Source organism: Saimiri boliviensis, chromosome 12 (assembly GCF_048565385.1).
Source record: "Saimiri boliviensis isolate mSaiBol1 chromosome 12, mSaiBol1.pri, whole genome shotgun sequence".
NCBI lineage: Eukaryota > Metazoa > Chordata > Mammalia > Primates > Cebidae > Saimiri > Saimiri boliviensis.
Window position 1 is genome coordinate 52,124,041 of NC_133460.1, and position 23,857 is coordinate 52,147,897.

The 23,857-nt window shown below is 41.3% G+C and overlaps 1 protein-coding gene across 4 annotated transcripts in view; it reads left to right on the plus strand.

Moving 5' to 3' along the window:
• Window positions 1-23,857, plus strand: part of OIT3 (oncoprotein induced transcript 3) — a 45,515-nt gene that overhangs the window by 7,701 nt on the left and 13,957 nt on the right. For 3 of the 4 annotated variants that reach the window (XM_010339268.3, XM_074382371.1, XM_074382373.1), the window contains 5 exons: window positions 3,988-4,362; window positions 5,336-5,443; window positions 11,624-11,746; window positions 16,086-16,208; window positions 17,691-17,851. In XM_010339268.3, coding sequence (XP_010337570.1) covers window positions 3,988-4,362; window positions 5,336-5,443; window positions 11,624-11,746; window positions 16,086-16,208; window positions 17,691-17,851 — 890 coding nt within the window. The remainder of the gene's footprint in view (window positions 1-3,987; window positions 4,363-5,335; window positions 5,444-11,623; window positions 11,747-16,085; window positions 16,209-17,690; window positions 17,852-23,857) is intronic. The other variant, XM_074382372.1, reaches the window with a different exon arrangement.

Genomic DNA, 23,857 nt, shown 5'->3' on the forward strand with positions numbered 1-23,857 from the left:
CAGCCTGGCCAACATGATGAAACCCCATCTCTACTAAAAATATCAAACCAAAAAAAAAATTCTCTGGGCATAGTGTCGCATGTCTGTAATTCCACCTACTTGGGAGGCCGAGCGGGGAGAATCACTTGAACCCGGAATATGGAGGTTACCCTGAGCTGAGTTCACACCACTGTACTCCAGCCTGGGCAAGAGAGGGAGACTCCATCTCAAAAAAAAAAAAAGAAAACTGACTTGAGATCCTAAGGAGACCTGACACCTCAATGTAATGTGGGATCCTGGATGGGATCCCGGAACAGAAAGATATAGGTAGAAACTAAGGAAGTCTGAATAAATGTGAGCATGAGTTAATAATAAGGTATCAGCAGTGGTTCATTAATGCAACAAAGGTACCATGCTAATGTATGGCTAAAGGTAATGTGCCATAACAAGGGAAGCTGGGTGTGGCATATATGGCATCTCTTTTGTCTATCATCTCAACTGTGCTGTAAACCCAAAACTGCTCAAAAAATATGCTCCAGCTACCTGTCATTAATCACCTCATATCTGCTGCCAGTAACCCAAGGGTCACTCAGAAAGTTGTCCTCCCAAAAATCTCCATTCCCCTTTCTTTCCATCTATTCTCCCTCTAGTACCTCCTGTATCCCCCGTTCTTTTTATTACCCTCACCCTTCCCAGACTTTTCTCTCCCACCCCCAGCACACAGCATGTCAAGGATGGTATTTGGCTCAATGACAGAAGCAAGATAAACAGGGAATTTTAGGGGCTGGGGTTGGTGCTTACCCTGGGAGGAGAGGGGAAGTGAGAGAAGAAGGAAAACGAGGAATGGGGAAGGGAGAAGCAAAGCAGGGCGATGAGGGAGGAGGATGGAAAAGGAGGGAGCAGGAAAGAGGGGGTGCTTCTCAATCAAGCTCAGGCACAGGGTTCCAGGGGGCTGAGATTCAGGGGTGGCTCTCTGTAGGACCTGGAGGGTTGGAGGACACAGCCTTGGGGCGAAAGGGTGGGGATACAGACATCAGTTCTCTGCCCTTGGTCCTGCATGGTCCTGGTGGAAGAAGCCAGAGGGACGCTGGCTAGCGGGCCTGTTAGCAAACCGTTGAGCAGCTTCTGGTAGGCCAGGAAGGAGCCCACAGGGCTATTCTTTTTGAAGCCGTACCACTGAGAAGTATAGATCAGCAGTTTAGGATGAATGTGCACAATACCAGATTCTGTGCTTCACACTGAGATTGAAAACAGGATATAAGACCAGGGGCCAGGCTATTAGATTAGACTGCTGCCTTCAAAGTGGGTACAGTGGGATGGGTACATTTAGTGTCAGAAAGTATTGGATGGTTAACTTTTAAAAACATATATGTATTATTTAATTAGGTTACAGAAGATGGTAGATAAATTTCTCCTCCTCATGCCCTATCTCCTCTGCAGCAGGGAAGGAAGTGAACTTTTAGTAAACAGCCCAAGAAATGACATTTAACTTGAAGGAAAAACTTTATAAATCAGGAAATAGTTACTGAGAGAGGTTTAGGAGTTTCTGCAGAAGCCATTAAAAGTTGAGTATCTAACCATTTCTTATAAAATTAGAGACAGGGAGAGGAACCAAATATTTCTGTGACTATAATCACCTGTGAAATTACTCTGGAAACCTTGCTTGTAAGAAAAAGCCACAGCTGGGAGAGCAGAGGAAGAAATTTGTCCCTTTTGAGGGGAGAGAGAATGTGAGGATATTTCTTCCCCTTAAAGGCTTGTGGTGCAGGGCTCAGCTGAGATACATAAGGGACATTTTAAAGAAAGTGGGTTGCTTTCGAGAAAATGCAATATCCCACTTTTTTCTTGTCTCAAATTGCCATATTTTCTTAGGGGCCATGAGCAATGGGCTACACCTTTCTCTACGTGTGACTGAAGTTTAGAGAGTAAACTTAACTTTGAAATGTAGATAATGTAGATTAGAAAAATCTGAAGTATATTCTAGACAAGTTAGATTTAGTGATCATGGCCCATTCATATTTAATTGTTGTGTACTATTTGCTAATACTGAATTCCCTGCCCACAAAATATATTGGCCCTAATGTGAATTCCTTGCCTATGGTATCAGTTACGTAAGTCAACCTCTGTGCATTAAGAAGGATAATATAGTACTCTCTGGCCAATGCTCCTTTCTAGAATTTCTTAGTTTCATAGATTCTTCTAAGGACAATTTACCTACATTAATTCACTAATTAGTTTCCCTGGAGTTAAGGGAAGCAATGAGAATATTGGAGATATTGGTGTCTTTAGTCATTAAAATGTTCTTTTTCTATCTGTCTGTCTATCTATCTATCTATCTATCTATCTATCTATTTATTTGAGATGGAGTTTCACTCTCATTGCCCAAGCTGGAGTGCAATGGCTTGGTCTCGGCTCACTGCAACCCCCAGCCTCCCAAGTTCAATTGATTCTCCTGCCTCAGCCTCCCAAGTAGCTGGGATTACAGGCACGTGCCACCATGCCTGGATAATTTTTTGTATTTTTAGTAGAGACTGGGTTTCACCATGTTGACCAGGCTGGTCTTGAGCTCCTGACCTCAGGTGATCTACCTGCCTTGGCCTCCCAAAGTGTTGGGATTACAGGCGTGAGCCACCATGCCCGACCAGAATGTTATTTTTCAAAGTCTTCACAACATGCAATGAAATGTTTTGGATGAGATATTTGTCCTTGTAATTTATGCACTAAAAATATATGCCTGAAAAACTTTGCTGTATACAGCTAGGATAATAATGCCATGGTTAACTGTGAATACACAGGATTCTTGATATTTTCAATAAGCTGGTAGAATATATACCAGAATTTACTTTGAGAATATTCCTGGTAACTACGTGCTATTATACTGTGTATTTCAAAGTAGGTAACACATGCCTGAGGTCTTTTCCTTTTTAGTGGAATGAGCCTTACACATTCCTTATCAAGTCAAACTTTCTAGTAATGCAAAATTTCACCTATAATCTTTACAAATGGCCAGCCAAATGCTCTTTTGAAAATTTCCAAGGATTGGAAGCTAACTGCACAGTGACACAGCCTCTCCTATGACTGGATAACTGAACTGAAATATGCTTTCCTACTATTTGTTCTTGTTCTTGTAACAGAATAGCTAATTTCTGTTCCACAAGCCTATTACAGATTTTTTAAAACCAATATGCATTTTCTTCAGTCTTCTTTTTCCCAAACCATAATTCTCAACTTCTCCAGTAAATAATTTTTAGGACCCCTTCTAAGTTCAATCAACTTTCTCTGAACAAGTTTGTCAATTACTTTTACAAAATACAGTCTCTGGCTGAGAGCTGGGTTCATGCCTGTAATCCCAGCACTTTGGGAGGCTGAGGCAGGAGGATCACTTGAGCCCAGGAGTTCAGGACCAGCCTGGGCAAGATGGCGAAACCCTCTCTCTACCAAAAAAAAAAAGAAAGAAAGAAAGAAAACAAAAATTAGCCAGATGTGGTGGCATGGGCCTGTTGTCCCAGCTACTTCAGAGGCTGAGTGGGGAGGATCGCTTGAGCCCAGGAGGCAGAAGTTGCAGTAAGCCATGATTATACCACTGCACTCCAGCCAGGGCGACAGAGGCAGACCCTATCTCAAAAACAAACAATAACAATAATAATACAATCTCCAGTTATGAATGAAATACTCAGAATATGGTCTGACTCATTCAGAGTTCAATGAGTCTTTAATCCTAACCTCCCTTGGTCTGAATAACTATCCTTCTATCAAATAATTACTCTGGATAAAAATTTAATTCAATGCTAACACTAAACTTTAGGTTTGAAATGCTTTTGAAATAGGTATTTATGCAACATGTTTAAATCAACTTGAGGAACCTTAAACAGCTATTTTTTGCAACCTTAACTAATTTGTCTCTTGATTCAAAAACATTTAAATGCAAGACCAAGAAGGTGGACTTGGGTTGTTGGTGCTGTGATTTGAAACACTCCAGGTACTCTAAGGTATCTTTTTCATTTCCAGCCCTAGATCCTTGTTCTGCTTACATCAGCCTGAATGAGCCCTGGAGGAACACTGACCACCAATTGGATGAATCTCAAGGTCCTCCTCTGTGTGACAACCATGTGGATGGGGAGTGGTACCGCTTCACGGGCATGGCAGGAGATGCTATGCCCACCTTCTGCATACCAGAAAACCACTGTGGAACCCATGCACCTGTCTGGCTCAATGGCAACCACCCCCTAGAAGGTGATGGCATTGTGCAACGTCAGGCTTGTGCCAGCTTCAATGGGAACTGCTGCCTCTGGAATACCACAGTGGAGGTCAAGTCTTGCCCCGGAGGCTACTATGTGTATCGTCTGACCAAGCCCAGTGTCTGCTTCCATGTCTACTGTGGTCGTGAGTACCTTCCCTGTGCTCTTATTCTCTGCCAACAAGACCATGGGTGAAGTCCAAAAGTGCCACTTATATGAAATGCAGTTACAGTGACAACTATATCTCAGTCTGAACAACATTGATGTGGGGCCAAAGATACCTCTAGATTGTGATTTCTGCTATCTCAGAAGTTCTTAGAACTTCTGAAAAATTCCTGAAGAAATAGGAGAAAGAAGCTATGACTTTGTTTAGTTCTTTTTAATTTTATCTGAATTCCATTCAAACAAAACATTAGAAAATGAAACATTGATTTAGGTTCTCTAAATAGTGAACTTCCAGCTTTTTTGAGTATGGAGAACACTCTTTTAAGATCTCTATTTTGATTAATAGATAGGTAGTCAGACATCCATATGGTTGGATTGTGTTTAGTGTCCAAAGATTTTTTTTAATGATATATAATGGGAAGAAGCACTTTATGTCAGTAATACTTTTAATTTCTGTGTTATTAATCCAATCAATGTCTGTATGCATTTTAAAAATAGAGCACTGGAAGAGCAGAACATAACACTTTTCTAGTCTATAGCTCATATGCGGTGAGGTTTTAGATTTGCAGAAACTCTAGGGCCACTCATGGGCCTATGGATCTGAAGTTGGGAATCACTGATCTAGATGACAGAAGATGCCCTAGTTTTTTGTTTTCCATTGGGTTATATAAACCCTGAACAATGAGAATTCCCTCGATGGTGTCTGGAAACTCATCCCCCCAGGCTGCATTTATGAGGCTCTCTCAAGAAGGAGAGGGTCAGCGGTATGCAATGGCTCATGCCTATAGTGCCAGTTACTTGGGAGGCCAAGGTGGGAGGATTGCTTGTGCCCAGGAGTTCAATGCCAGCCTGGGCAACATAGGGTGACCATCCCCCTATCTCTAAAAAGAATGAAAAAGAGAGTGTCCTCTGGTCTCCTCCTCTCATGAAAGATAATCTTTATCCTTCCGTAGATTTTTATGACATCTGCGACGAGGACTGCCATGACAGCTGCTCAGATACCGGCGAGTGCACCTGCGCTCCAGGAACCGTGCTAGGCCCTGACAGGCAGACATGCTTCGGTAAGAAACTCAACATAAGGTAGAAACAGGCTATTAGGATCGAAAAGAGAAATCAAAAACTCTTTCTGCCTCAGAGCACCATTTTTTTCCCAGTTTGTGTCTTCAAACACTTGGAATGGTGTTTGCTTTTTAGTTTATGCCTAGACTGAAAGCCCCATGCCAAATTTGTATCATGATTAGGGACAGTGGAGAATTGTGCCCTCTACTAGAGTTGCTACAGGTGGCCATGGAGCACTTGAAATGTGGCTAGTGTGACTGAAAAACTGAATTTTAATTTTATTTGATTTGAATTTTAAAACTGATGTTTGGCCAGGCACGGTGGCTCATGTCTGTAATCCCAGCACTTTCGGAGGCTGAGGCAGACAGATGGCTTCAGCCTAGGAGTTCGAGACCAGCCTGGGAAACAAAGAAAGACTTCATCTCTACAAAAAAAATATGAAAATTATCTGGATATGATGGCATGTACCCATAGTCCCAGTTCCTTAGGAGGCTGGGGTGGGAGGATCACTTGAGCCTAGGAGTTCAAGGTTACAATGAGCTGTGGTTATACCACTGCTCTCTAGCCTGGGTGACAAAGCAAGACTCTGTCTCTAAAAATAGTATGTTTAATACTGGTTATATATCAAAGTGAAAATATTTTGCATATAATTGGGTTATATAAAATATATTATTAAAATTAATTTTCTTTTTTAAAAATTTTAATGTGGGGCTGGGCATGGTGGCTCACACCTGTAATCCCAGCACTTTGGGAGGCCGAGGCAGGTGGATCACGAGGTCAGGAGATCGAGACCATCCTGGTCAACATGGTGAAACCCCATCTCTACTAAAAATACAAAAAATTAGCTGGGCATGGTGGCGCATGCCTGTAATCCCAGCTACTCGGGAGGCTGAGGCAGGAGAATTGCCTGAACCCAGGAGGCGGAGGTTGCGGTGAGCCAAGATTGCGCCATTGCACTCCAGCCTGGGTAACAAGAGTGAAACTCCGTCTCAATTAAAAAAAAAAAAAATTTAATGTGACTACTAAAATATTTTAAATTAAATATATAACTTGCTTTATATTTCTGTTGGACAGCACTGGTCTAGAATAATCTAAGGACTTATTCCTCTAGCTTCACTGTTATAATTTTGGTTGTTCTGAGCCGCAAGAAATGTGAGTGAGATTGTCTATAGGAAATCCAGAATTGTTGAATTGTGTATTATGTTGTCTATAACTGGAAGAGAACAGAGATGAAAATCTCAAGATTGAAGATCATCTCTCTTTCTCTTTAAGGTTATGAACCTTTTTGGATTCAGACTCAAATAGATTTGAAACAAATCTAGAGAGAAAGGGAAAGATTGCCTTACCCTGGTCCCCCCAAGAAGAACAGTAACAGGTCAAGATCGAGGTAGGAGATTAAAGTGAAAGGAGCATGAAAGGCTTATTGGTTTTTGTTTATTTGTTTGTTTGTTTTTGAGACAGGGTCACACTCTGTTGCCCAGGCTGAAGTGCAGTGGTGTGATAGCTCACTGAGGTTTCGACATCCTGGGCCCAAGTGGCTTCTTGTTTTAGAAAAAATTTTTCTCTTCAATCTCTTAAGTGAGCCAGGTGCAGTGACTCATGCCTGTAATACCAGTGCTTTGGGAGGACGAAGCAAGAGGACTGCTTGAGGCCAGGAGTTTGAGACTAGCTTGGGCAACATAGTGAGACCCCATCTCTATAAAATAAAAATAAATTAGCCAGGTGTGGTGGCAGTAGCTGTAGTCTCAGCTGAGAGGTGGGAGGATTGCTTAAGCCCAGGAATTTAAGACTTCAGTGAGCTCTGATTGCGTCACTGCACTCCAGCCTGAGTGAAAGAGCAAGACCCTGTCTCTAAAAAAAAAAATTAAGAAATCAATAAATAAAGCTCCTAAATGAACTCACTGACCATCCTGTGGAGCATGTTTAGGCCCTGCCATAGGAGTTGTTGGGGATCTCATGTGGTTGATTTTGAGTATGTGATTTAATGCTAAATGACTTGGGGTAGGGGCGATAGTGGTTCTTGAAGTCTCCTCCTACCCTCATATATTTCCGTTCAAAACTATTTGGCTTTTTTTGGTTTATTCATTTCTTTGCTTTTGTTTTAATGTAACTTTTAAATAGGTAATACATTTAAGTGGTTCCCAAATTAAACAACATAAAAAGGTATACAGCAAACTGTCCAGCTCTCAGTCACCTTCTTGGTCCATTTCCCTCTTCCCCAACTCCATCCCAAGGAAGCAGTTATATTATTTTCTTATGTGTGCTGCTTCCAGGGTTTCTATGGGCAGATTTAAAAATGAATACATGTACATATATTAGCCTGTTCTCATGCTGCTAATAAAGACATATTCAAGCCTGGATTTATAAAGGAAATTTATGATGTAAAGAGGTTTAATTGACTCACAGTTCCACATAGCTAGGGAGGCCTCACAATCATGGCAGAAGGTGAATCAGGAGCAAAGTCACTTCTTACATGGTGGCAAGCAAGAGAGCTTGTTCAGGGGAACTCCCATTTATAAAACCATCAGATCTCATGAGACTTACTCACTACCATGAGAACAGTACAGGGGAAACTACGCCCAGAATACAGTTATCTCCTCCTGGCCCCACCCTTGTCACGTGGGGATTATTACAATTCAAGGTGAGATTTGGGTGGAGACACAGCCAAATCATATCAATATGTTTACTTATTGGTGAATTTTAAACATTAAATGTAGCATATCATATACATTTCTTCCTTAATTTATCTTAGACATGTTTGTCTATCAAAGCCCCCAGTTCCTGTGTGGGGTCTGTGGGATTTTAGGGAGATTGTGAATCCTCTGAAACTATAGACAGAGTTTTGTGTTTGTAAGCATGTGTCAATTTTCCTTTAGTTTTTATTTAAACATAATAATTTTAATGATTTGTTTTAAACTATATAATTTTTTCAGGGAGCATACAACAAAATAATATAACAGAAACTCATATACCTATATTTAACTATAGTTCACTTTTACTTCCTTTTTTTTGTTTGTTTGTTTTTTGGTTATTTGGGTTTTTTTGAGATGGCGTTTCACTCTTGTTGCCCAGGCTGGAGTGTGATGGCACAATCTCGGCTCGCTGCAACCTCCACCTCCTGGGTTCAAGTGATTCTCTTGCCTCAGCCTCCCAAGTAGCTGGGATTACAGGTGCATGCCACCACGCCCAGCTAATTTTTTGTATTTTTGGTAGAGACAGCATTTCACCATGTTGGCCAGGCTGGTCTTGAACTCCTAAAACTTGCCTCAGCCTCCCAAAGTGCTGGGATTATAGGCATGAGTCAACACACCCAGCCCTTTTTCGTTTAAATAAAATTTTGTAGATACAAGTAAAGCCATCCCATTCCATCCTGCTTTCTTCTCTCTTCCTCCAGAAGTGATCATTGTTTTAAAGTTAGCATATGATCTTCTGGTCCCATTTTTATGCTTTTATTATTTATGTATGTACCTATAACAATAGATAGCATTGTTTTGTGTGTTCTTAGAATTAACATAAAAATCATACCTTACCAAGTGCGTGAGATTTTCTCTAGCAGGTACCCATAAGAATGGAACTGCTGGGGCATAGAGTATCTGTCTTCATTGGCTATAACAATAAACCCCCAAATAATTATGTCTTAAATAAGTAGAAGTTTATTTCTCTCTCATATTAAAAAAAAAAAATCAGTCCAAGATAATCAGTCCAGGCTTGGAATGGAGGCTTCTAAGGGACCCACCCAAGCATAGGTTTCACCACGTCCATATCCGGGAAGGCTGTGAGCCTCTAACCATCTACTTTCCAGGCAGTATAATGAGGAAAGGGAAAGAAGGGGTCCTGATAAAGATTCTTAATATTATCAACTACATTTTGCATTTCTACAAGTTCTACGTGTTTGTTTTCGTGTGTTTTCAGTTCTGCCTTATCTTTTTACACACTGATTATGGTTATTATCCTTTCTTTTATCTTTTTACTAATTCTTTAAATACTTGTATTATGGATTTTTCTGGACAATTCTGTTACTTCCAGTTCAGAGCCTCCAACCAACACTCTCTCACAATGGATCATTCCTCATGTAAGTGTCTTGCAGCAAACCATCTTCTGTTGTGGTTGTTTTTCTGTAGGATGCCACTCTTGTCATCTGATATCCTTGCCTGTTTAGTGTTGCCATAAAGGAATACCTGAGTCTGGGTAATTTATAAAGAAAATGGGTTTGTTTGGTTTATGATGCTGCTGGCTGGGAGACTGAGCATCTGGTGAGGGCCTCAGGCTGCTTCCACTCATGGAGGAAGGTGAAGGGTGCTGGCATGTACATCTCATGGCAAGAAAGGAAGTGAAAGTGAGAAGGGGGAGGTGGCAGCCTCCTTTAAACATACTGAGACTAATCTAATGGAGCAAGAACTCACTCATTTCTGCAAAGATAGCACCAAGCCATTCACAGGGGATCTGCCTCCAAGACCTGAACACCTCCTATTAGGGCTCACCTCCCACACTGAGATCAAATCTCAATATGAGGCCCAGCACGGTAGCTCACGCCTGTAATCCCAGCACTCTGGGAGGCTGAGGCAGGTGGATCATGTGAGAGCAGGAGTTCATGATCAGCCTGGCCAACATGGTGAAACCCTGTCTACTAAAAATACAGAAATTAGCCAGACATGGTGGCACACGCCTGTAATCCCAGCTACTCGGAAGGCTGAGGCAGGACAATCTCCTGAACCTGGGAGGCAGAGGTTGCAGTGAGCTAGTATCGCACCACTGCACTCCAGTCTGGGCAACAGAGACTCTGTTTCAAAAAAAAAAAAAAAAAAAAAAAAAAAAAAATCTCAATCTCACTATGAAATTTGGAGGGGTCAAATATCCAAACCATAGCACGTGGTTTGAGGAAGTTTTACACAGAGCACTTTTTCAAATGCTCCCGTTGGCATCACAAATGCTTTATCAGACCAGGCCAAATTTTTCATCATTCAAGATTCCCCATACCATGTGTGAAGTATAAAACCATACTTCAGCCGGGCGCGGTGGCTCAAGCCTGTAATCCCAGCACTTTGGGAGGCCGAGGCGGGTGGATCACGAGGTCGAGAGATCGAGACCATCCTGGTCAACATGGTGAAACCCCGTCTCTACTAAAAATACAAAAAAAACTAGCTGGGCGTGGTGGCGCGTGCCTGTAATCCCAGCTACTCAGGAGGCTGAGGCAGGAGAATTGCCTGAACCCAGGAGGCGGAGGTTGCGGTGAGCTGAGATCGCGCCATTGCACTCCAGCCTGGGTAACAAGAGCAAAACTCCGTCTCAAAAAAAAAAAAAAAAAAAAAAACCATACTTCAGGCCGGGTGTGGTGGCTCACTCCTGTAAACCCAACTTTGGGAGACTGAGGCAGGTAGATCACAAGGTCAGGAGTTTGAGGCCAGCCTGGCCAATATGGTGAAACCGCGTCTCTACTAAAAACACAAAAATTAGCCGGACACGGCAGTGGCTGCCTGTAATCCCAGCCTGTACTCGGGAGGCTGAGGCAGGAGAAGAGAATTGCTGTTATTCCCGAGGGCCATGACAAATTTAACTCCCGGCTTCCTTTTCCTTGTTTGTAGAAAGAAAGGTGTAGAATTTGCTGTCAACTGTGCATTTTTTACCACAAGAGTCCATACCCTTCATCAGATTCTTTGAAAGGTTAGCAATCATTGCTTAAGTAGAATGTGAGAATATACTAATTTAAAAAACAGATTTTGAGGGTAATTGTTCATGTTATAAAAGAAAATTGCCTCATAAAATATTTTATCAGCTCTTTCCTTCTGTAATATAAGCTCCTTCATGACTTAAAACAATTTACTTTGTAAGTTTGTATTTATTTAGCAACTTCTCAGGAACTCATTGGAGAAAGTGAAATTCACCAGTACAAATGAGTAGGTGTACCCAGGACACAAAAGGAACTTCATTTTCCCATAGTTTTTTCCTGAAGAGAAGGGAATTGGCAAGCAATTAGGTACCTTCCAGTCAGCAAAAGGCAGATTGGACCAATAATGTGGTTCAGGAGATCAGGTGGATGGAAGTGATGATACTGGATCACAGGGGAGCTGGGTGGTGGAAGGTGCATCAACAGGATCTGAAAAGATGTGGAAATTCTGTCCGGGGGCTTGGGAAAAGGCTGAGTCGCTCAGCAGTATGGAAATGGTGTGGTTTCTCTTCTGCAGATGAAAATGAATGTGAGCAAAACAATGGTGGCTGCAGTGAGATCTGTGTGAACCTCAAAAACTCCTACCGCTGTGAGTGTGGAGTTGGCCGTGTGCTAAGAAGTGATGGCAAGACTTGTGAAGGTGAGAATGGGCAAGAGGGGACCCAAATCGAGAGCTCAAGGGAAGCCACTGGCTTATTCTCTGATGTTCAGGAAACTGTCTTAGAACCTGAAGAGAGCAACAGTTTGGCTGTGCAAAGAAATGAAATAAGCGGTTCATCAACACTGAGAATGCTCACACTGGACAGAATTGTGTGCTGATTTTGTCTCTAGGATTTAAGGGGAGGGAATTTTGCAAGAGGCAGAAAGTCACATTTTCATGAGAGAAATAAAAATAGGGTGTTCTGGCCAAGTGCCTGAAATCACAGCACTTTGGGATGCTGAGAAGTTTGAGACCAGCCTGAGCAACATAGTAAGACACTATCTCTACAAAAAATTAAAAAATAAAAATTAGCTGGGCATGGTGGTGGCATGCTTGTAGTCCCAGCCACTCAGAAGGCTGAGGCGGTAGGATTACTCAAGCCCAAGAGTGAGCTGTGATTGCACTACTGCACTCCAGCCTGGGCAACAGATAGAAAGTATCTCAAAAAAAAAAAAAAAATGAGTGGGGATATTCGGCATTTCTCAAACTTTAAAATGTGCCTATGAATCACTTAGGATCTTCTCAAAATGCAGATTCTGATATAGCAGGTCTGAGATCAGGTCAAGATATTACATTTCTAAATAACTTCTAGGAGTTACCTATACTGCCGGTCCAAGGAGCACACCTGGACTGGCCAGGTAATAGAGGCAGTAGCATAACCACTGGCCGACAGCTGTGTTTCCCCAACTTCCCTGCTGCTGAGAAGCACCTGGGGGCTTTTACGCTCAGCCCCTCCCAACCTTCTCCTGGAGCCTCTGCTTTAGAGGAGCTAAAGTGAGGCCTTGGGGTTTGTGTTTTTAACAAGTTCCACGGGTGATTTTTATCATCTTGGAAGTTTGAGAAACTGGTTTACATGAAACCATTTCCTCTCCTCCCTATATGCTTTGTGTTTATGGAAGATGAATACAGTTTGGGGTGACAAATTTAAAAATCTATTTTAATTATTTTATTTTACTTTTAAATCTATTTTTAATAGCAGACATTTTATAGGACTATACATTTTATATAACTAATAACAAAAAAGAACTCATAATGTAGATCAAATCATTAAAATAAAAATTGCCTACCATTATTATATGAAACTTAGATAATATCCCTTCTCTAAGGCACATTTACCCTTGCAAATTGTCACTACTAAAATTCCATCACTTCGGCCAGGCACGGTGGCTCATGCCTGTAATCCCAGCACTTTGGGAGGCTGAGGCAGGTGGATCACTTGAAGTCAGGAGTTTGTGACCAGCCTGGCCAACATGGTGAAACCCCGTCTTTACTAAAAATACAAAAATTAGCCAGGCATGGTAGCAGGCGCCTGTAATCTCAACTACTCGGGAGGCTGAGGCAGGAGGATCGCTTGAACCTGGGAGGTGGTGGTTATGGTGAACAGAGATTCCGTCATTGCACTCCAGCCTGGGCAACAAGAGCAAAACTCTGTCTCAAAAAATAACAATAATAATAAAATAAAATAAAAATACTACCCCAAAAGGAAAAATTATGGCTAGTGCCCACATTTTATTTCATGCAACAAACTTTGCATTATTAACTGAGAGACCACTAACCAGAATATTAAATTACTGTTCCTTATAATAAGACTAAATGTATTTTAAACTTTATTGAATAGAGGTAACATCCAGAGTCCTCCTTAAATCGTAATTTTATGTAATAATCTTTGCATATGTGAATGTTAATAAAATGTTCCATAAAAACATTTATAATTATTTATGAGCACTTTATTGGAAAGATTACAGTTAATCCTCATATAATCTTAAAACCTAATAACCATAACTGAAAAAATATTTTAGCAGAAGATGAAAATGGGTAGTTTTTCAACCCTCACCCTGCTCCCTTCTCCTGCTTTTTGGAGTTCCCAGTGTCTTTTTTTTTTTTTTCTTTTTTTTGAGACAGGGTCTCACTCTGTCACCCAGGGTAGAGTACAGTCAGGCCATCTTGGGTCACTGTAGTCTCTGCCTCCCTGGGCTCAAGTTATCCTCCCACCTCAGCCTCTAGAGAAGCTGGGACTATAGGCATGTGCCACCACACCCAGCTAATTTTTGTATTTTTGTAGAAACAGGGTTTCACCATGTTGGCCAGGCTGGTCTCAAACTCCTGAACTCAAGCAATCTGTCTGCCTCGGTTTCCCAAAGTGTTGGGATTACAGGCGTGAGCCACTGTACGAGGCTCCTGGTGTCTATTTTTATATAGTTTATGTTTGTCCCATCTTTATGTCTGTGTGTACCCATTGTTTAGCTCCCACTTACAAGTGAGAACATGCAGTATTTTTCTGTTTCTGCATTAATTCAGGTCTTGTTAGTTTTTAAGTAATTTTTATTGTTTTGTTTTACTTATTTTTAATTTATGATTATTAATTTTTTTTTGAAACAGAGTCTCACTTTGTTGCCCAAGCTAGAGTGCGGTGTGGTGATCTCGGCTCACCACAGCCTATGCCTCCCAGGTCAAGTGATTCTTCTGCCTCAACCTCCTAAGTAGCTGGGATTACAAGTGCCGTCTACCATGCCCGGCTTTTTTTTTTTTTTTTTTTTTTTTTTTGTATTTTTAGTAGAGACTGGATTTCACCATGTTGTCCAGGCTGGTTTTGAACTCCTGACCTCATGCAATCCGCCTGCCTTGGCCCCCACAAAGTGCTGGAATTACGGGTGTGAGCTACAGCACCCAGCCTGTTTTGTTTTATCATAAATGTGTAGAAGAAAATAAAAAGAAGCAGGAGAAAAATAATTAAAATGACCCACAATCCATTTGCCAGATGTATCCATTCTAAACATTTTGGTTTATCTTCCTGAGAAACTTAAATATTTTTAGCTAATTTAAATTTTCAGTTTATTTTATACTTTGCATTTTTAGACCTGGAAATATTCTGAGTGAACCTTTAGTGCAACCTCTTCATTTTACAAATATTGAAATTGTGACTCAGAGAAATAAAATGACTTAAGGAAGGTAATTTTTAAGGAAAAAAGTGCTATTAATATTCATTTTAACATCTTATAGCATATTTTTGTGCTTTCTTCTATAGTATTATATATAATTTTCAGCCATTTCAAAAGCCCCTAGGTGTGCTTTTATCCTTTAAGAATATACAGATATGAAAACTGGTGATACTTAATCTCTTTAAAGTCTTGCAAAGAGTGATTCATTGCCACATTTTTCTCTGTATACATTTCACAAAAACTAATTCATCCTAAGTTAATTATTGATGTTCCAAATAACTACTTTTTTAAAACTATTATTGAACTGAGAGAGTTATAGCTGTAACTGAAAATCAGCTTTTGTCTTTCGCTCAGCATCTCAGATGATTTGAAAACATTCCCTTTCATTATTTTAACCTAGGACAGGGGTCAGCAAACTTTTCTCCAAAGGTCAGATGGTAAATACTTTAGGCTTTGTGGACCGTACAGAATCTGTAGAAACTACTCAACTCTGTTCTTGTAGTGAGAAAGTGGCCATATAGGTAAACGAATGCACATGGCTATATGCCAACAAAACTTTATTTGTAATAATGTGTAGTGGATTAGAGTTTGACAACCTCTGACCTAGAAGGTAATGTCCAAGTCCCACAAAAGTCATTTTTTTTCCGTTAAATTCAAAATCATCTTGTAGATTCTTTAGTTTTCAAAGGAATATTTTTCCCTTTTGGGAAAAATAGTTGGCTTGAATTTGCTTTTTGAACATGCAAAACATTAAAAAAGGAAACTTAAACAAAACCATCTCATGAAAGGACTGTCACCAGGGTTTGGTTGAGTGGACTCAGCATGTTGTCCAGGCCTCATTTTTATAGCGTGCTGTCAGCCCAAAGCCCTTTACCCCCAGTGCTCTTGTCCTAGATATTTGAGGAAAGGGTCAGGTGACCCAGCCAGTCCACACAATAAGTCGGATCCATCCAGCCAGTCCGGGTGAATTTATATTCTGTCAGTCCCTTTTACATCAATAGTGCTCTATAAAATGTCAAATGGAGTGCGTTAAATGTTACAGCAATTAAGAAATGACTTTTGGCTAACCATGAGAAAAGCATTAGACAAACCCAAACTGAAGGACATGCTGCAAAATTCCTGACCAGTTTAATTGGGTAGAGTTATGGATGTTGGAAGATCAGTCTCTGTAGCTATGCTATTTCATAAACATTCTCTGAGGTCTTGCCTGCATGTCTCAGTCACTAGGTTAGGCACCAGGGATGCTGTCATAAGTTAAGTATAATCCCTGATGCGAAGTGCCAGAATCCTTGGGTAGAGGATTGCGAGAGGATTTTATTTTCTGTTGGTTTCTACCACAGACATTGAAGGATGCCACAATAACAATGGTGGCTGCAGCCACTCTTGCCTTGGATCTGAGAGAGGCTACCAGTGCGAATGTCCCCGGGGCCTGGTGCTGTCTGAGGATAACCGCACTTGCCAAGGTAGTACATGGGGTGGGGGTGTAGGGGGGCTTGACTCTGCTTTGATTACACTTCTTCCTCCCTCAAGACTCTTTGCCTTCCTCCCCCAAGTTGATCAGAGTTCTTATCTTTCAGAACCATAGCTCTTTGAGCAGTGTGCATCGCTGAATCATCACTCTGGAATAATTTAAAAGAGAAGATCTCTAAGAAAAGATTACCAAAAAACTAACTTTCCTTTGCTGTCTACCTTTGATTTTTGACTACTTTCTATGGCTAGTTGTATGACTAATAACTCATTATGGAAGCATAAGACATTGATGCAGCTCCTCTCTTTTCTAACAGGGTTGAAACTAAGTGAACTAAGTTGAAAGCCCTGTGGAACATATTACTTTCCCCACACTTAGGATAGGAAGGTTAATAATGCTCTGAGAATTATTTTTTGGAAATCTAGTTATTTTGGGGTTTTTTGTTTGTTTGTTTTTTTGAGACAGAGTCTCACTCTGTTGCCCAGGCTGGAATACAGTGGCATGATCTTGGCTCACTGCAACCTCCACCTCCCAGGTTTAAGAGATTCTCCCGCCTCAGCCTCCTGAGTAGCTGGGATTACAGGCATGTGCCACCATGCCCAGCTAATTTTTGTATTTTTAGTAGAGATGGGGTTTCACCATGTTGGCCAGGCTGGTCTCAAACTCCTGACCTTAAGTGATCCGCCCTTTTTGGCCTTCCAAATTGTTGAGGTTACAGGCGTGAACCACCATGCCTGGCCTGGAAATCTAGTTTTTGATGTCCAGAATTTTTATTCATTCATCCAATAAATATGTAATGAGCACCTATTTCTGATTTCTTTACACTATACCATTGTTATGATATGTCTTCATGTATTGGTCTCTGACAGTACTCAAGTATTCTCTTTAGGGTATTTGCAGAGTCTAGAGAAGAACCTGGAAAATGCTAAGGAAAGCAATCTTTTTTATATTAAGGTAAAATGGTGAAATTTATAGTCAGAGTTTATGGTTTCCTGAGCAGTGCAAGGACAATTTGGAAGCCTTTCCCAAGTGCACTAACACTGTTTTTATTGTCTCTGTTTTATGAGGCAATAATTAATGGTAAAGTCACAGCAGCATCGTTATGTACTGTAGGCCTATATCAAAGCAGCACTTTTTCTGTATTGCCAATAAATTGTGTTTGTGCTGAAAGTTAATTTCTTAAGTGTTTCAGTTCACAGACTTATGCTGGCTACGCTTTGAAACCAATGTTTGTTGAATTGAAAGTTAAACCTTGTATTTCCTAATTCAGGGAACCATATATTTGAGGAACATTATTTGACCATGATCTTGGGAGTTAGGAATACTGGTTTTATTCACCAACTTGTTTTCAGCCCCTCTGATTTCCTTGGGGATGGAACAAAAAGCTCAGGTTGTGCGAGGGTGAAAGTATTTCTCCTAGAAGCCTTCCTCCCAATTCAGGTTTCCTGGCTCTAACAGTGGCTCCATTTCTCTGCAGTCCCTGTGTTGTGCAAATCGAATGCCATTGAAATGAGCATCCCCAGGGAGCTGGTTGGTGGCCTGGAGCTCTTCCTGACCAACACCTCCTGCCGAGGAGTGTCAAACGGCACCCACGTCAACATCCTCTTCTCTCTCAAGACATGTGGTACAGTGGTTGATGTAGGTTCCTCCTGGTGGGCATCTGGGGAGCGACCAAAAGCCTGTTATTTGGGAGGTGGTGGACAGAGGTATGCCATGTGACTTGGGTCATCAATGAGATATTTACACACAAAAGATTTGAGCTCAAAACATCTTATGTCATTCATTTAACAAATATGTTATTGCTTACCTGTTGTGGTCCTGGCACTGTGAAGAATTCTGTTATTCCTGTTTTCAAATAGCCCATCTCTCCAGTATGTGCAGACATTTTCCTGAATGCATCAGTACCTGTGGTACTGGGAGGCTGGCTACATCTCCTCTGACCAATTATTTTATTTGAAGAAAGCAATGAATACAGATGACAGTTCATTTATGATGTAGTGAATGAGTTCAAGTATTGAACCAGGTTGAGTGAAAAGGTTTATACTTTCATCCAAAAATCTGCACACAGCCCTGTGCTAGAGAGTTAGGAATGTATGAAATCCTGCCTTTTAGGAACTTGCACAGCAGAACTGAGATGACAACACAGAAAATGTAAGGAAAGGATGAACAGCAAGACTGATGACAGGCCCTGCAGGAGCCCAGTCAAGGGACAAACACAGGAGCAGTCAAGACAAGTGGGACTTGGATCCAGGCGGAAGTGTGTGTGTGGTTTACACAGCAGAGAGGAAAAGAAAGGGCCTTTCAGATGGGAAACAAGTGAGCAAGTCTCCAAGAGGGGATATTTCAGGCCTGTGTGGAGGTGTGTGGAGAGTGCAGCCAGACTGGCCAGGAATTCGTGCTGGAAAATGAAACCGGAAAAGTAGATGGGGCGGGCTGGGCTTCCAAAGACTTGCCTTGTGTGAGAGGGTGAGCCGTTTGGATTTTATCCCACAGAAATGGGGTTAGGCGGGGACTGTGGTGATGAATGCCATGATCTGACAGCAGCTTCCAAGATGGATAGAGCAGAGAGGCCTGCATGTGGATCAGCACGGAGGGCTTTGCAATCATTTGGTTAAACGAATATTTATTTATTACTCTGACTAAATGAAAATCAGAAAGCGGCTGGGGGCGGTGGTTCACGCCTGTAATCCCAGCACTTTGGGAGGCCGAGGCGGGTGGATCACGAGGTCGAGAGATCGAGACCATCCTGGTCAACATGGTGAAACCCCGTCTCTACTAAAAATACAAAAAATTAGTGGCACGTGCCTGTAATCCCAGCTACTCAGGAGGCTGAGGCAGGAGAATTGCCTGAACCCAGGAGGCGGAGGTTGCGGTGAGCCGAGATCGTGCCATTGCACTCCAGCCTGGGTAACAAGAGTGAAACTCTGTCTCAAAAAAAAAAAAAAAAGAAAAGAAAGAAAGAAAATCAGAAAGCTGCTTCGACTTGGAGTGAGACAAGGGGGAGATATTCAAGGAGCAGGTAGTCCCAATTGAGGCAAGTTTTGTCGATCGTATCTGTGGATAATCAAATGGAAATGCCTCATGGTAGTTTGGCGCTATTCTCCCGCACACAGCAGAGCAGAAGAACGCGGTGATAAAGAGCTGAAACCTATCCAGTAAATGTCACAGCCGAAATCCTGTGTGGAAGAGTTTGCACAAGGTCATGCTGCCACAGCATCACCAGATCTAAGACTCTGGAAAAACACATAATGGGCAGAAGCTCTCCTTTTCTGAAATACCAGAGCTTTGGATTTGCTGATTCTGCATAGATCAAGTGTTATGAGTAATACTCCAGAGGAATGTGTGGGCTACCCAAGAGGTACTGTGTAAAACTCTTTTTTTTTTTTTTTAAGATGGAATTTTGCTCTTGTTGCCCAGGCTGGAGTCCAATGGTGTGATCTCGGCTCACCGCAACCTCCACCTTCCAGATTCAAGGGATTCTCCTGCCTCAGCCTCTCAAGTAGCTGGAATTACAGGCATGCAACACCACGTCTGGTTAATTTTCGTATATTTAGTAGAGATGGAATTTCACCATGTTGGTAAGGCTGGTCTTGACCTCCTTACCTCAGGTGATCTGCCTGCCTCAGCTTCCCAAAGTGCTGGGATTACAGGTGTGAGCCACTGTGCTGGGCCCCCTACCTTTTTTTGGTATTATTATTATTTTATTATTTATTTAAAAGTACACAAGAAAGAGCTAGGCAGTATAGTACCAATAGTTAGAATATAAAGCCATGTATAATGTGGACTAATTAAGAGGTAGAGACAAGTTCTAAATGAGAGCCATCTGAGTTTAAGCTGCAGTTGATTCTTGTTATTTGCAGTAGTTATGTTCTACAAAGCTGCTGCAAGCAATGAATTAGGGACTACTGAAGCTAATTTCTTTAGCAATTAAGCATTGCTCCTAGGGGAAATCTGGGTTAGGTTCCTGTAATCCTCTCGATACAACATTTTTGTCAACTGACAGTTAACAATCTTGTTCTGTGTGTGTTTCTGTTTAAGGATACCTTATTTAACATACATTATAGATTAATTAACATTGCACTCATGGCCAGCAGCACCACAATGCATGTCTGGAGTGTATCAAACCTGTATTTTCCCATTTTCTCTGTAAGGCACATCATAGCCTCCTGTGCTTACTAAACAGCCCATCTGCACTGCACTCAGGGGTCCCTTTAAACAGCAAAATCACTAACAAAAGCACAAACATGCAAAAAACATGCCATTCTGTAGATCACAGAGAGGACCTGGCTTACAATATGAGAGCTAAAGCAAGAAGGCGGTGGTGCCTTGTTGGACTTCAGCTGGGAATGTGCCACTGTGCGCTGTTCTGTGAGTAGCCTCAGAAGCATAGTGAGTATGGATTTGGGGGTTACAAATAAATGTTAGCTGCTAGGTGAATTCACACATACTAAATCCGTGAATAATGGGCATCAACTGTACATTGTAAACGTGTGGGCTTCGTAGAAGAGATGAATTTTGAATGAGGCATTGAAGGATGGGTAAATGAAGATGCAAATGATGGGTGAGGAGAGATGTCATCCCCTGAATTCTAGTCTCATCACACTCAACCCTTCCTGACCGCAGATCATTTCTTACTCTCATATACCACAGTCTTTGAAGCTGAATCATTTTTTAAAAATTATTTTTAAGTTCAGGGATACACGTGCAGGATGTGCAAATTTGTTACGTAGGTAAATGTGTGTCATGGGGGCTGGTTATACAGATTATTTCATCACCCAGGTATTAAGCCTACTACTCATTAGTTATATTTCCTGCTTCTCTCCCTCCTCCTACCTTCCACTCCCTGAGAGGCGCCAGTGTGTGCTGTTCCCCTTCCCCTCTATGTGTTAGTGTGTTCTTATCATTTAGCTCCCACTCCTAAGTGAGAACATGTGGTATTTGGTTTTCTGTTCCTGTGTTAGTTTGCTAAGGATAATGGCCTCCAGCTCCATCCACATCCCTGCAAAGGACATAATCTCATTCTTTTTTGTGGCTGCATAGTATTCCATGGTATATATATGTACCACATTTCCTTTATCCAGTCTATCACTGATGGGCATTTAGGTTGATTCCATGCCTTTGCTATTGTGAATAGTGCTGCAGTAAACATATGCATGCATTGCATGTTTCTTTACAATAGGACAATTTATAATCCTTTGGGTATATACCCAGTAACGGGATTGCTGGGTCAAATGGTATTTCTGTCTTCAGGTCTTTGAGGAATCACCATATGGTCTTCCACCACAATGGCTAAACTAATTTACACTCCTACCAACAGTGTAAAAGTATTCATTTTCTTCACAACCTCACCAGCATATTATTTTTTGACTTTTTTTTTTTTTTTGAGGTGGAGTTTCGCTCTTGTTACCCAGGCTGGAGTGCAATGGCGCAACCTTGGCTCACCGCAGCCTCCGCCTCCTTGGTTCAAGCAATTCTCCTGCCTCAGTCTCCTGAGTAGCTGGGATTACAGGCACGCGCCACCATGCCCAGCTAATTTTTAGTATTTTTAGTAGAGACGGGGTTTCACCATGTTGACCAGGATGGTCTCGATCTCTTGACCTCGTGATCCATCCGCCTCGGCCTCCCAAAGTGCTGGGATTACAGGCTTGAGCCACCGTGCCCGGCCATTTTTTGACTTTTTAATGATAGCCATTTTGACTGGTATGAGATGGGATCTCATTGTGGTTTTGATTTGCATTTCTGTAATGATATTGAGCTTTTTCTTCATACGCTTTTTGGCCACATGTATGTCTTCTTCTGAGAAGTGTCTGCTCATATCCTTTTGCCATTTTAAAATATTTTTTTCTTATAAATTTGTTTAAGTTCCTTGTAGATGCTGGATATTAATTAGACCTTCATCAGAGAAAAAAAAATTTCTCCCATTCTGTAGGTTGTCTGTTCACTCTGATGATAGTGTCTTTTGCTGTGCAGAAACTCTTTAGTTTAATTAGATCCCATCTGTCAATGTTTGCTTTTATTGCAATTGCTTTTGGCATCTTCATCATGAAATCTTTGCCCATGCCTATGTCTTGAATGGTACTGCCTAGGTTGTCTTCCAGGATTTTTATAGTTTTGGGTTTTACACTTAAACCTTTAATCCATCTTGAGTTAATTTTCATATATGGTATAAGGAAGGTCCAGTTTCAATTTTCTGCATATGGCTAGCCAGTTAACCCAGCACCATTTCCTCATTGCTTGTTTTTGTTAGGTTTGTTGAAGATCAGATAGTTATATGTGTGCTGTCTTATTTCTGGGTTCTCTTTTCTGTTCCATTGATATATGTGTCTCTTCTTGTACCAATACCATGCTGTTGTGGTTACTGTAGCCCCGTAGCATAATTTGAAGTTGGGTAGTGTGATGCCTCCAGCTTTGTTCTTTTGCTTAGGATTGTGTTGGCTATTGAGGCTCTTTTTTAGTTGTTGTTCCATATGAATTTTAAAATAGATTTTTCTAGTCTGCAAAGAATATCAGTGGTAGTTTAATGGGAAAGCATTGAATCTGTAAATTGCTTTGGGCAATATAGTCATTTTAACAATATTGATTCTTTCTATCCATGAGCATGGAATGTTTTTCCATTTGTTTGTGTCATCTTTGATTTATTTGTTTGTTTATTTATTTATTTATTTATTTCGACACAGAGTTTCACTCTTGTCACCCAGGCTGGAGTGCAATGGCCTGATGTTGGTTCACTGCAACCTCTGCCTCTTGGGTTCAAGCAATTCTCCTGCCTCAGCCTCCTGAATATCTGGGATTCCAGTCATGAGCCACCATGCCCAGCTAATTTTTCTATTTTTGGTAGAGATGGAGTTTCACCATATTGGGTAGGCTGGTCTCAAACTCCTGACCTCAGGTGATCCACCCGCCTTGGCCTCCCAAAGTGCTGGGATTACAGGTGTGAGCCACCATACCTGCCATCTCTGATTTCTTTAAGCAGTGGTTTGTAGTTCTCCTTTTAGAGATCTTTCACTTCCATTGTTAGCCGTGTTCCTAGGTATTTTATCCTTTTTGTGGCAATTGTGAATGGGTGTTCATTTGTGATTTGGCTCTCAGCTTGACTGTTCAAGTTGATGTGTAAGAATACTGGTGATTTTCGCACATTGATTTTGCATCCTGACACCTTGCTGAAGTTGTTTATCAGCTTACCTTTTGGGCTGAGATGATGGGGTTTTCTAGATATAGAATCATGTCATCTGCAAACAGGGATAGTTTGATTCCTCTCTTCCTATTTGAATGAGCTTGATTTCCTTCTGTTGCCTGATTGCTCTGGCCAGAACTTCCAACACCACATTGAATAGCGGTGGTGAGAGAGGATATCTTTGTCTTGTGTTTGTTTTGAAGGGGAATGCTTCCAGCTTTTGGCCATTCAGTATGATGTTGGCTGTGGGTTTGTCATACATGGCTCTTACTAAGTATGTTCCTTTAACACCTAGTTTATTGAGAGTTTTTAACATGAAGGGATGCCAAAATTTATTGAAAGTCTTTTCTGTGTCTGTTGAGATAATCATATGTTTTTTGTCTTTAGTTTTGTTTATGTGATGAATCACATTTATTGATTTGCATAATTTGAACCAAACTTGTATCCTGGGGATAAAGTCTACTTGATCA